The sequence below is a fragment of the Arachis ipaensis genome, chromosome B06, assembly GCF_000816755.2.
Source record: "Arachis ipaensis cultivar K30076 chromosome B06, Araip1.1, whole genome shotgun sequence".
Classification (NCBI taxonomy): Eukaryota; Viridiplantae; Streptophyta; class Magnoliopsida; order Fabales; family Fabaceae; genus Arachis; species Arachis ipaensis.
The window spans coordinates 95,216,693-95,230,114 of record NC_029790.2 but is presented as its reverse complement, the minus strand read 5'-3'; the positions used below and the strand labels follow the sequence as shown (position 1 = coordinate 95,230,114).

General features: G+C 34.9%; 1 protein-coding gene and 2 long non-coding RNA genes across 3 annotated transcripts; all 3 read right to left on the bottom strand.

The window, feature by feature from the left end:
* On the bottom strand, nucleotides 1,264-2,160 carry LOC110263415. Its single transcript, XM_021104632.1, has 2 exons — nucleotides 1,755-2,160; nucleotides 1,264-1,588 (listed from the first exon to the last, which is right to left on the bottom strand). Exons 1-2 carry the CDS (start codon nucleotides 1,922-1,924, stop codon nucleotides 1,318-1,320), a joined length of 441 nt encoding a protein of 146 aa, XP_020960291.1. The 5' UTR covers nucleotides 1,925-2,160; the 3' UTR covers nucleotides 1,264-1,317.
* On the bottom strand, nucleotides 5,765-7,516 carry LOC107647053. The gene is made up of 5 exons (XR_002349006.1): nucleotides 7,143-7,516; nucleotides 6,746-7,056; nucleotides 6,273-6,434; nucleotides 5,978-6,140; nucleotides 5,765-5,901 (listed from the first exon to the last, which is right to left on the bottom strand). It is a non-coding gene; the product is annotated as an uncharacterized LOC107647053 (long non-coding RNA).
* LOC107604658 lies at nucleotides 9,507-13,421 on the bottom strand. Its single transcript, XR_001612328.2, has 2 exons — nucleotides 13,313-13,421; nucleotides 9,507-11,537 (listed from the first exon to the last, which is right to left on the bottom strand). It is a non-coding gene; the product is annotated as an uncharacterized LOC107604658 (long non-coding RNA).

Sequence of the window (13,422 nt, the reverse complement as noted above, 5' to 3'; positions counted from 1 at the left end):
GTTTAATTTCGATATTCATATAGATGTTATTATATTATTGTTGTATTGATTATCTTGTGTGTTTTCGATGAACCAAGTCTACCGCATGATTTCTATTGGTTGTGTTGACTAAAACAAGGAGGTACTATATACAAGGATTCATGAATTATCGTTGGATTGTTGATGTAGTATTAAAATAAGGCAACTACTCCCATGAAGATGCTAAAAACATCTTCTCATGATGATCCTTATTTAAAAAATGTAACTTATTTGTTTAGCAACACTTTGAATAAAGGTAACACTTTTACTTCAAATAAAAATCAAACCCTACAATCTATCATCCAATGGTCAAAATGAAATATCTTCACATGATGACAATCATAAAATCTTCATTGGAGTAGCCACCTTAAAATAAATTCTGCTAGGAAATAATTAGAGGGGTAGTCAACTAAAGTCAATTAAGTATAAATTCAGTCCAACAAAAAAAAAATACTCTAACAAATTAATCTAATTTTACTTTAATTTTATTAATAATACAGAGTAAAAATAATAATCACACAAATTCTAATTGATTAGTGATTATACATGTGGTTGTTGTTCTTATCTAATGGTCACCGCTACCATGTTCCCCAAATGCTACCGACCACCATTGGCCTTGTGCAGTCCCGCCGACCACCACTGGAAGCGTGGAGCACCATCGCATACATCTCCACCGACCACGCAAGCAGCCATCGCAAAGTACACACAGCCTCGCCGACTATCACTGGAAGCGTCGAGCCACTACAAGAAAATAGTTCTATTGCCACGCTTTTAAAGCGTGAGAAAAGTTGAAAAAAGCGTAGTGATAGCTTTTTGCCATGCTTTTTGAGCTATCGCCACGCTTTTGAAAGGGTGGTGACTGTAAGCATGGCAGTTGCTTTATCGCCACATTTTTGGTGACCTATCGCCACGCTTTTTCTTTTGCCACGCTTTTTACAAATGGTCATGCTTCAAAAGCGTGGCCGTATGTGGGAGATATGGCCACGCTTTTGAAGCGTGGCGATAGATAGAGATATGGCCACGCTTTCAAAGCGTGACGATAGAGAGAGCTATGGCCACGCTTTTTAAGCGTGGCGACTGCGAGATAAGGCCACGCTTTAAAAGCGTGGCGACAACCTTATAAAATTTAAAAAACAAATACTTTTTCTTATTTTTACCTTCACCGCTGCAAAATATAAATTTTCAGTCATTTTTTATTACCAAACCTACAAATATAATATTCAATTTTTATTACAAGACAAATCAAACAATAATTTGTGACATATAATTTTTGCTATAATTATTTTATACATTAAAAAACTAATACTCAGATACAAAATAAATCTCGAGTTCAAATTCCAAAACTAAAAATTGAAAAAAAATACAGAAATAATACAACTTAAATCCTAAGTCTTTTACTGTTCCTCCTTCCTCTAGCCCTCTTAAGGGCACATAGTTATTCCTATTTCCATAAAAATTTAAGATAAAAGTGTTGAAGAACTGTACAGAATCTTTATGGTCGTAATGTACAAACATGTATGTCCTGGTCATAAATATAGGTCGCTTTGCAAAAGCTATGTGCAAGAGCTGCCTGGAAAACAGCACAAATATCACAGATCATAACCAACAGAAAAATCATATTAACTCTACACACTAGTTTAATAACATCAGCAGTGATAATCAACAAGAGATTTTGATCACAAGAAAGCAAAATATTAGTCTTGGTCTCTACACATTTGACTAAGGAAATAGCTCACCATAGACCATTGACTTGGGCTAAAGCAAAGTCCAGACCAACTTCCCCAATACCATTATCAGGAGGCAACACTGAATACGTAAGCCTGTCAACATCTGTAGAAAGGCAACTCTTATTCAAGTCAGTGATAAAATCCGGCTTACTTTTTTTCATTTCTTTTCTGAGTAGCATTATTTCTCTCAGAATCCAGCAAGACCATATATACAATAACCAGGTTTTTGTGTTCCTTAGAATCTTAGCATTGTAAAAGGAATCAATTATGTAAATCTAACTAGTTGCCTCTAGATAAAAATGATATACTTGACAAAAAGAGTCAGCGCAAGAAAAAGATATGAATGCGAACAACTTATTCAAGTTTCCACGAGAAAAAGAATACAAGTATCTGCACCGTCTATCAATATAGACCAGAAAAAGAAAAGTAACATATAAAATCTACTGAGCTTAAACCTGAAAGTAGACCAATAAATAGCCTTGATTTAATGGTTTCATTTACACCTTAATCTCTTATATCAATTTAATTTATAATGCATTAAATTGATGAATTTCTACTTACTAACTAGATTGTTAACAGTTTATTCCAGATAGAAATCTTTTACCATCAAAGGAGACACTAATTTCTAAAAGACCATAGCAAGAAAAAACTACGTGAAACATACATCAATTCACAGAAGAAAATCAGAGGGAGTATATAATTACCTTTCTTCCTTCACCTAATTTCTGTCTAACTATCTGCCCTAAAGTTGGATGAAAATTAGGAAGGGAAAAAGAAAGAGCTTAGAATTACCAATAACACAAAAAACTACCAAATGCAAACCTGCTCCCCTTTTATTAATCCAAAACAACACATGCTTGCGTGACCTTGACACTGAAAAAAATGGGGGAAATCCATGAAAGCATACTGGCTGAAAAAACTCTTCAACAACATTTTGTGTTCTGAGATCTGCAAAGTTTCACGTGAGACATTTTCTTTTGGTTTTTGGAATAGTCATAAACTTCAGGCTGGACATAATTATCAGACAAAGTGTTCCTTAAAGCAAAGAAATCTAGTGTTCAAATTACTAACATTTTAGTTAAAGCTTGCTTTAAGTCACAATCCATTTCCACTGCAACTAACCAAATTTAAGTTTTTATGAGACATTTTAAAGCAATAAAATAGTAAAAAAAAATATCTTAACAGAAACTAAACATTGGCTATAGCATACTTAAGCAGCGGTGATAGGCACTGCTCGAGCAAAGCACAAGCATAAATTTCTTACAAGATATCCTAAATATATCTTTTGAGAAACAAATTTTTAACCTAGCAAAAGCTAAAACGAAATGAAAGGCGCAAAACTAACAAGAGCAATACACGTGTGCCTAGGGTTCATTTCGATGTATTTGAAACACATGATTCTGTAGGAAGCAGAAAGTAAATAAGCTAATAAAGAAAAGTGAATTCAGTGGAGTAATTAGATGAGTGGGGGAGTACGAAGTGGTAGAAAACGATGGAAGAGCTTACATTGAAGGGGCTGGGATCTTGTGGAGCGAGAGAGAGAGAGAGATTGAAAGGGGATGCCCAGCAGAGACGAACGCACCAGCAGGGAAAATTGAGCAAAACAGAGACGAACGCACCAGCAGGGAAAATCGAGGCAAACACGAACGAGGGATGTAGCAGAGGCGCGGTGGAGGCGCGGTGGAGGGGATGTAGCAGCGCGATGACTAAGGAATGCAATGGTGAGAGTTAGGGCGTGGTGGCAGGAAGATGCAGAGGAGATCGGCGCTAGTGACGACGCTAGTGACGAGGCTAATGGCACAGCGGGGATCTGCCCTCTTCCAAGGTTGCCATGGAGATGAGAGTTGAGAGTTAAGAGTGACGACGGTAATAAGGGTTTGTTCAATAAAGAGCGAGGAGGAGATCCGGATCGAAGATTTGTTCTGGGTCATCCAGATAGAAATCTTTTACCATCAAAGGAGACACTAATTTCTAAAAGACCATAGCAAGAAAAAACTACGTGAAACATACATCAATTCACAGAAGAAAATCAGAGGGAGTATATAATTACCTTTCTTCCTTCACCTAATTTCTGTCTAACTATCTGCCCTAAAGTTGGATGAAAATTAGGAAGGGAAAAAGAAAGAGCTTAGAATTACCAATAACATAGAAAACTACCAAATACAAACCTGCTGCTCTTTTATTAATCCAAAACAACACATGCATTGCCTAACCTTGACACTGAAAAAAGGAGGGGGGGAAGCCATGAAAGTATACTGGCTGAAAAAACTCATTAACACCATTTTTTGTTCTGAGATCTGCAAAGTTTCACGTGAGACATTGAAGCCATGAAAGTATACTGGCTGAAAAAACTCATCAACAACATTTTGTGTTCTGAGATCTGCAAAGTTTCACGTGAGACATTTTCTTTTGGTTTTTGGAATAGTCATAAACTTCAGGCTGGACATAATTATCAGACAAAGTGTTCCTTAAAGCAAAGAAATCTAGTGTTCAAATTACTAACATTTTAGTTAAAGCTTGCTTTAAGTCACAATCCATTTCCACTGCAACTAACCAAATTTAAGTTTTTATGAGACATTTTAAAGCAATAAAATAGTAAAAAAAAATATCTTAACAGAAACTAAACATTGGCTATAGCATACTTAAGCAGCAGTGATAGACACTACTCGAGCAAAGCACAAGCACAAATTTCTTACAAGATAGCCTAAATATATCTTTTGAGGACTTGATTAATTGATTATAAGTTATGCTACTTTGATAAATAGGTTTGTTTACTAAAATTGAACTTGCCGTGTGTCTCATCACAATGACTAATTTAATCAACATTAAAAAAAAGCTTAGCCTACAATGCCACTGCAATTTACAAGCAATAAGTACACTAACTACACTAAATTATTCAAAAACACAAACTCACTAACTCTATACAATCATTTGACTTGAATGGCAATAGAAGTAGATTAAATAAGGCTTATTTTGAATAAGTAAAAAGCAAATTCAAATTTGACTAAGGCTTATTTTAACTAATATGACCCATTTAATAGCATTCCCAATTTTAAAATATTATTTTTCTAAATCTGTTTTTTCTTAGACAAAAAAGTGAAGGGATAACCATTTTTATCTAAAGCTTCTTTTTTTCTATATAAAAGAATTATACAACAAAACTTACTTAAGTTGGTCAAGTAATTAATTTATTGTCTATCTAAGTAAGTGTTAAAAATTTGAGTGCAGACTGATTACTCATTGGACAGTGCAGACTTCATTAAGACTAAAAGAAACCAAAAATAAAAATGACCTAAGAATTTGTTTGTCAGGACTTAAATTAGAATTTTGCCACGTACATACCAATCTGATGATATTTAATTCAACAACAAAGTAACAATAACGCACCAACAGAGACGGCAATGAACCTAAGATGATGTGAAAACCCCTAGAAAGCTCAAATATTTTCTATGCGAATTCACCAAAGCAGCCCTGCAAATGAGAAACATATTTTTAACCTAGCAAAAGCTAAAATGAAATGAAAGGCGCAAAACTAACAAGAACAATACACGCGTGCCTAGGGTTCATTTTGATGTATTTGAAACACATGATTCTATAGGAAGCATAAAGTAAATAAGCTAATAAAGAAAAGTGAATTCAGGAGAGTAATTAGATGAGTGGGGAAGTACGAAGTGGTAGAAACACATGCTTGTTACTATTATGCCAATACACTTATCGGCAACATGTTAAATCTTATTTTGAATCTAAAATCAGAGAGTTTTGCATGTTAACTCTGTCATTTCATTCACACAAAGGAATTATTTCAGAAATGAAGTGTGAAATACTTGTAAGGTGAATGTGATTTGCCTACCGAATCAAGCAAGATGTTAGAAGTCTTCAAGTCCCGGTATATTACATCTACTTGGTCGCTGTGAAGAAATGCAAGGCCCTTAGCTGCATCAAGAGCGATATTCATGCGTATGTTCCAAGAAAGCGGGCGAACATAAGAAGCTCCTGGTCATAAAGAAACTTGACTTACTCCTAAACAAATGGTTATCCAAACTGCCTTTAGTCAAAAACTCATACACCAAAATCCGATGATCATCTTCTAAGCTGTAACTTATGAGTTTCACAAGATTAGAATGATCCAGTTGACCCAAGTAGTTGATTTCTGTCTCTAATTATATTAGGAGGCTAATTAGTCACAAAAACATTATTAAGCTAAACAAGTTATACATTAAAATGAGACTGACCAGCCATTCAGTATGTCCCTATGTGCTCTCTTGATTTAGCCTCTTCACCGTAATGACGAGTCCGGTGCCCGATTTTGTGGGTTCAAGAGTGTGCTCGTCGATCCAGCCCTTAAATACACAGCCAAAGCCACCTTCACCAACCACACTATCCGGACGAAAGTTCCTTGTGGCAGCAGGGGAAGCACGTATATAATAATTATTGTAAATGAAGTTATCTCTCTAATAAACCATGCTTGGTTGAAAACAACATAGAAATCTTAAAAATATAGAAAATGCAGTACACCTTGAAACTAACCAATAAACTGCAAAATCAATAACTAATGGCAGAGAAGACTGAGTAGGGAATGGCAGAGATGAAGGCACCAGCAGGGACGAAGGAGCAAAACCGAAACAGCGGAACCTCTTCAAACTTGTTCTTCTTCTCTTTCAATATCTTCAGTGTTGTTAGTGGTTTTTACTGCAAAACACAAAGCATAATAACATTACTTTGTTAATTAGTTTCTAGCATAATTTTCTATTTTCGATCAAATAATACATAAAAAAATTCATGTAAACGACAAGCAAAAATACACACAGGAATCAGATACGATAAAACAATTGAAATTACCAATTCTGAATAATATAGTCACTTATCATAAAAACCTAGCTATAACAAAGGAAAAAAAATCACTAACAAGTCCAGATTCTCTAACCACCTAATTCAACTAAACTAAATTAGTTGAACTAAACAAGCTAAACAGAATGAGCTAAACCAGATTAAAGGGGAACCTGGGAAGCAGGGAATTGGAACAGGGGAAGGGAAGGGAAAGATTGATGATGATGAGTGAATGGCTGGAGCAACACGGTGGCGGCCTAGTGGTGGCGCTGGGGTATCGGCAGTGGCGGAAGGCGGGTGCACAGTAAAACAGGGTCTTGCCCTGTTCTTGGTTTCTCAGATAGCAAAGAGGGAGATGGAATAAGAAGGTTGTGGCGACGCTAGCGATGATGGAATGCTGGGCCACCGCGATGAGGAAGAGCTAGTGGCTCTGGGCTCGTGGGGAAAGAGCTAGTCCAAATTGTGCACAACGCTAAAAAAACTCCTAAAATTTGCAAATGCACGAACCAATTCATATCCGAAAAAGCAATGCCGGCGTGAATTGAAACATGAAAGAAAAAGGAGAAGAACCTGAAACAATGCAACGAAAGCAACGATTCCTTCAACAAGGGCAAGACCGACATTGACACCGAGCAAGAGACGCCGAAAACAGTTGCCGCCTCTGAGCTTCGACATCTTCCCACATTATCCCTTGTCGTATTCGCTTTTGGAAGGAATCGGTATAAACAGAAAACGAGGATGGGAGGTAGTGCTGACGCTGACGGTAAGGATGCTGGTAACGACGACGAGGAGACGAGGCGGAGAGGGAGCGGAGGCTAACGGCGCAACGAGGGTGGTGCTGGTGACGGCGGGGATGTGGCCAGGGTGAAAGGGGATGTGAGCTCGATCGATTAGATTAGGGTAGCCAGGGTGAAAGGGTTGGGGACCGGGTTGAAAGAGCGTCATTAAGGTTGGGGACCAGGTTGGGAGTGCGTCGTCCGTGGCTGCTTGCTGGGAGACTATTAGGGTGGGGACCGGGTTGGGGGCCGGGTCATTAGGGTTTTTCTTTTTTAAACCTTTTGGCCACGCTTTTAAAGCGTGCCAAAAGAGTACTAGGATGTGGCCACGTTTTGTAAGCGTGGCCGTAATGAAACCCTATCGCCACGCTTTTAAAACGTCACTGTTTCTCTCTGGCAGGAAAAAAACGTGGCCGTTTCTCTAATCAATTGCCACCCTTACAAAAGTGTGGCCGTTGACCCTTTTGGCCACGCTTTTGAAGCGTGGCAAAAAAAGTGGCCAAATCTATGATCTATCGCCATCCTCATAAAAAGCGTGGCCGTTGACCACTTTTGGCCACGCTTTTAAAGCGTGACAAGAAAAGAGCGTGACCATAGGCCTTTTTTCTTGTAGTGAGCGTCGTCATAGATGCCTTCACCAACCATGTAAGCAGCAGTCGCAGAATTAGTTTGAATGGATTTTTCTGACTTGTTAATACACACACACATAAATATTTTTTAGATACCTAGTCCATGTAGCAAACTCCTAAATTAGTACTGGGGTTAACCAAAGAAAATATCAAGTCTTATCCTTCAAAAGGTTTTAAAATTGAGGGAAAACAAAGTCTAAGAAACAAGGACTATCTATCCTACAATTATTCCATCATCAAGGCACAAGTCTACCGACATCATCTCAGGACTAGTCTCGAGTATCACTTGTAGCATTTTCTGTAGGGGTCTTGAAACACATGCTCCTCTAGTAAAATGAAGAATGAAGCAACGAAGCTATTTTAACCCTTAAGATAATAGAAGAATTCAATTCAGATTAAAGTTATTTTTTAATACACTTTAACTCTTAAGATGAAGAACAAAACTCAATTCTTAAATAAAATATTAATCCATCAAAATAAATAGAGATTCAAACTTTCACAATGAAAGTTTAATTGCTCATGGTGTAAAAAAATTAAAATCCTAATGTTTATGATAAACGAAAACTGAACAAAGGAGAAGAGATCCCCGCGTGGAGCCATTAATCTCCTTTTTTAAAGTAAATCTCAATTTTCAATTCAAAAATTCAATTCCCAATGAATGTATCTTTTCTCCATTAAATCCCAAAGGATTTTCCACATTAACTGTGAGCATTTCTCGGGTCGTGGGCTTCACATAACAGACGGTGTTAAACGCCACCTTAATGGCGTCTAGCGTCATTTCAATCTTTTTGACGAAGGCCAAACATCGGTTTAGAATTTCTCAAAAAGAAATTTCTTTGTCAATAATATAGTTTCAAACCAATAAATGACCCTAATCAAAATTTAAATGATTGTCTCAATTCAAATCAATAAAAACTGAGACTTTTAAGTTTCGAGTCGTTCTCCCACGAAATTGCAGTGAAGTATGCATATCATTGGCTATGAAAAACGGGAATTGATAACAATAAACAAGAATTTAAAAGACAAAAAACTAAAGAAAAGGCAGTTACACTTAAAGCAATTAATCAAAGGAAAAAAAATTCAAATGAACAAAAAAAAAAGGAACTTGGCAAGGTTTGAAAGTCAAAGTTTTCTATCCTAGTCATTGACCATAAAAATAGCAATTATGAAGAAATTATCCTACATAGTCAACTCTAACATCGAGGGTAAGTCAAATAGACATAATTGATCTTAATCCACAAATCTTAGCCGACTCACTAATTAGCTTAGTGAAAGACTAGCGTTAATAGAAATAAAATCAACTAGCAACCCTAAGTCACTAATCAATATTGGACATCAATGACTCAAGATCACCTAAATTCTTAGTCCCAAGTCAAGAGTGTAAAAAATTACTCAATAACTAAAAGAAGTATTTTATCAAACACTTAGAGGGCATATAAATAAAACATCATAAATTGCATGAATTATAAAAGTTATAACTACCAAACTCAAGAAAACAATGAAGATAACTCAACTAAGCATCAATAACATGAAAAACATCAAGATTACATTAATAGAAAACCAAATTCACAAGTGTTCATGAAACTAAAATAGCATAAAACAAGAAACTAACAATAAAAGGTAAGTGAATTAAAAGGATAGAATAAGAAAAAATATAGAAAACTAAACTAAAACAAGATTAAAAACTAAATTTAAGGAAAAATTAAACTAAAAAACTCTAAATTCTAGAGAGAAGTTGGAGCTTCTCTCTCTAGAATTGTCCTAATACATAATAAAAATCTAAACTATACTACTTCCTTCATCCCCTTTCAATCTTTGGTTCAATAGCATTAGAAATGAGTTGGATTGGACCTTTGGAATCACCTTATTTGGACCTTTGTAGCTCAAGTTATGATCAATTTAGTGTGAAGAGGTCAGGATTGACAACTTTGCAAATCCTTCATTTCTTCATGAATTCTTCCACTTTGCATGCTTTTCTTCCACTTCTTCAAGTCATCCTTACCTTCAAAACCTTAAATCATTCAAACAAACATATCAAGACGTCGAATGGAAGAAAAGTGAATTAAAATTGGCAATGTATGCGTGCAAGTATCATGAGAGCTTTTCAAGGGTAGTAATGTAACTAAGGTCAAGGTAGGATTGTATTTGACTAAGTGAACTTGAAATTGAATCTTTGATTAACTTAAACTCGCACCAAACCTATGACAACCTATTCAACTCTAATACAAAATCTAGCTACCATTATTCACTTTCTTCCACACACACATGCATTTTTTTCAACACATGACATGCATTTTATTTCTTTTTTTAACTTTACTTTTAAAGTAACATTTGTCCCCCTTTTTTTTTTTCCTTTTCTTTTGAAACATAATATATACACAAGGGATTAATGCATATGATTTAAACATTTAATGTATGAATATGTAGCTAATTCCAAAAATTTTTAACAAAAATCCAAAATACCCATTTTACTCTCTACACATATTCTCAAACTCCATTCCCCACCACTTAGATGATACACACTTACTAATCTAAGCTAATCAAAGATCTAAATTAAGACATATATTGTTTTTCACTTAGGGGTGGTATTGTGCTAAACATTAGAATAAAAGGGGATTAAAAAAGCTCGAAATTGAATAACAATGGTAAATAGAAAGGGTAAGGCTATTTGGGTAAGTGAGTTCTAATAAAATAGAAACCTCAATCATGTAAATGCATTCATACAAAAAATATTGGAAATAAAGAATTAACAAATCAAAGATTACAATCATAGAAAGAGAATAATACACACAAGAATAAAATAGTGGTTAATATAATACAACCACACATTAGAGCTCAAATCTCACTTGATTGCATGTTCTAGCTCTAATCTATGTTCTACAATGTTTTTCGAGTAAGTTCAATAAAAACTTTAACTCAAATCAATGGGTTGCCCTATAAGAAAATTATCTTGAAAATTAATTATTTTGACTAAACTTATTATATGTGTATATATGTATGATGTGGTTTGATGAAAAGCAAAAATTTCTAAGTCCTTTTCCTATTCTCTATCAATCCAAATCATCACGTGCAGAAAGAAAAATGAACTAGGTCCTATTATCCACATTATCCAATCACAACTAAAAGATAAAAAGATATATGTACAAACCATATTAAGAGAAGAAAATATACTAAAGCTAGAATAGATATCTAAGCTATGTTCAAACCAAAATGAAATGCAATTAACAAAAAGTAAAACTAGAAAAGATAACAAAGTTATACACAAACCAAAATAAAATGCAACTACTAAAAGAGAATTCAAAGTAACCAAATAGCTAACAGAAAATCTAAAAAACATAATAGTAAAAAATAAAATGTGAAGGTGTTTGGAAGAAGTGTCTTTACAACCAAAATTTCTGCTCTAAACCTCCCCCACACTTGAATGTCGCACAGTCCTCTGTTCACTAACTAAGAGCAAAGGGGCTAGTGCTTCACTAAGCATGCTTTTTATAGGGTATCTTCCGTATCCATGTCCATCGCCTTGCTGCTTCTGCTTTCCTTATTGTTTACGATGACTCAACCTAAAAAAGTAAAAGAGAATTGAAAGCAAAAGGTGCTTAATTGACTTCAAATTAAATATTAAATGTAGAAAACATTGCAATGAAGCCAAAGCAACACTTAAACAAGAAAGTGAGGTTGAGTACACTAAAATGAGTTGAATTGATGCGTTTGTGACATGAAGAAAAGCAATGTGTGAATTCTAAGTTTGCCGGCAGTTTAGAATATCCACATTGTAGAATTGAAAGCCCTGTGCCACATTATTTCAATCAAAGTTCAAATTCAACTCAATTAGTATGCCTAAAGTGATTTTCAAAACATTTACAAGCTACAAATAAGTAAACAAGCAACAAGAAGCTCAATTAACACTTAGGCAATCTCAAAATTGATGTAATGGTGAAAGACTCTATAAAAGAAGAGTTTTAGCATATGATATGTAGGGAATGAAATTCAATTAAAAAAAGAAAAAACCAAAATGAAATGATACAATTACATACACACCAAAAACTCAATTAATACAAATGTTAGCATCTCAAGCAATCCACCATCACAAATTATACCTAATGAATTATGCCAAACAAAGTTAAACATTATAAATCATATGGTAGCTACAATATGCAATTCAAAATCCAAAATAGTCATAGATTCGTATCACAAACAACAGTGTATGAATTAAACAAGAACAATGTTCAAGCAAAGTAAGAGGAACAAGTTCAACACCAATGTACTTCCTATAATCAATAACACGAGATTAATTCCAAGAATTGAAAAGCGTTCCTATTATAACCCAAAACCAAAAGAGCATACAAAGTTGACATAGTTGGGTTACCTAGGACCAATATAATTAATCTTGTACCATTAGACCAAGGCCGCAATCATTCAAAAATTTTGGTCAATTAGTGATACTCACATTCACATCAATGCATAATAACAATAATAATGTGAAAGCAAGCATTGATTTCTAAGAGTTGAACCAAAATTCTACTTAAAACTCTTTGAGGAATTTTATCGAACACTAGGAGTGCAACTGCATCAAACAACTCAAATAACACAACCAAGCATTTTTTTCAACATCCATTCACAAAAATCAGCATCAATTATACAGAAATCAGCAATATATCTCAATATCAGCAGCAATATCAGTCAATCCAGTCCAAACCAAATGAGATTCAAACTCAAGAAGCATAATAGCATGATTAATTATGTACAAACTAACACCAGAGAATCCTAATTCCACTTTAAATCCAACTAACAGCAGCAAGTTTTCAGCAATAACAACCTTAACGTAGTGAATTAACAAATATCTAAATAATCAAAACAATTCCAAACAATCAAACATGCAACAATCAAACATTATTCCGTCAATTTCAGCATAAAAAATTCATCAAAACCACCAGTAAAATAGCGCATCTCCACACAATCAAACAAATTTCAACCAATCTCAATAGCAAATTTCCAGCAATTCAGCAACAAAACAGCAAATCATGAATACAGTCAAACAATTTCCAAACAATTCTAGCAGCAGTTATAGAAAATCAACAATTTCAATGCTTTCAGCCCAAACGAATTCAGCAGCAATTTTCAGCAATTCAATTCAATCCAAATACTTTTCGGCATTCTCAGAACCTAATAACCTAAGCTAATCCTATCTTTAACAACCTAAATCCACTAAAAAAAATAAAAAAAACTAAGCTGAATTAATCATGAAATTGGTTGACAATTTAAACTAAAATTCTAATTAAACCTAACTTAAACTAAACGAAAATTAAAGGAACTGAAAATGGGTTGGTTCATGAACCTGTAATGAAGAACAAAACAAAAATAAATCAGGGAAGAGGTGGATGTTGCAGCGGCGGTGACTAGCAGCGGTGGTGAGGACAACAGCTGCTAGAGGCGGCTGAGGTGGTT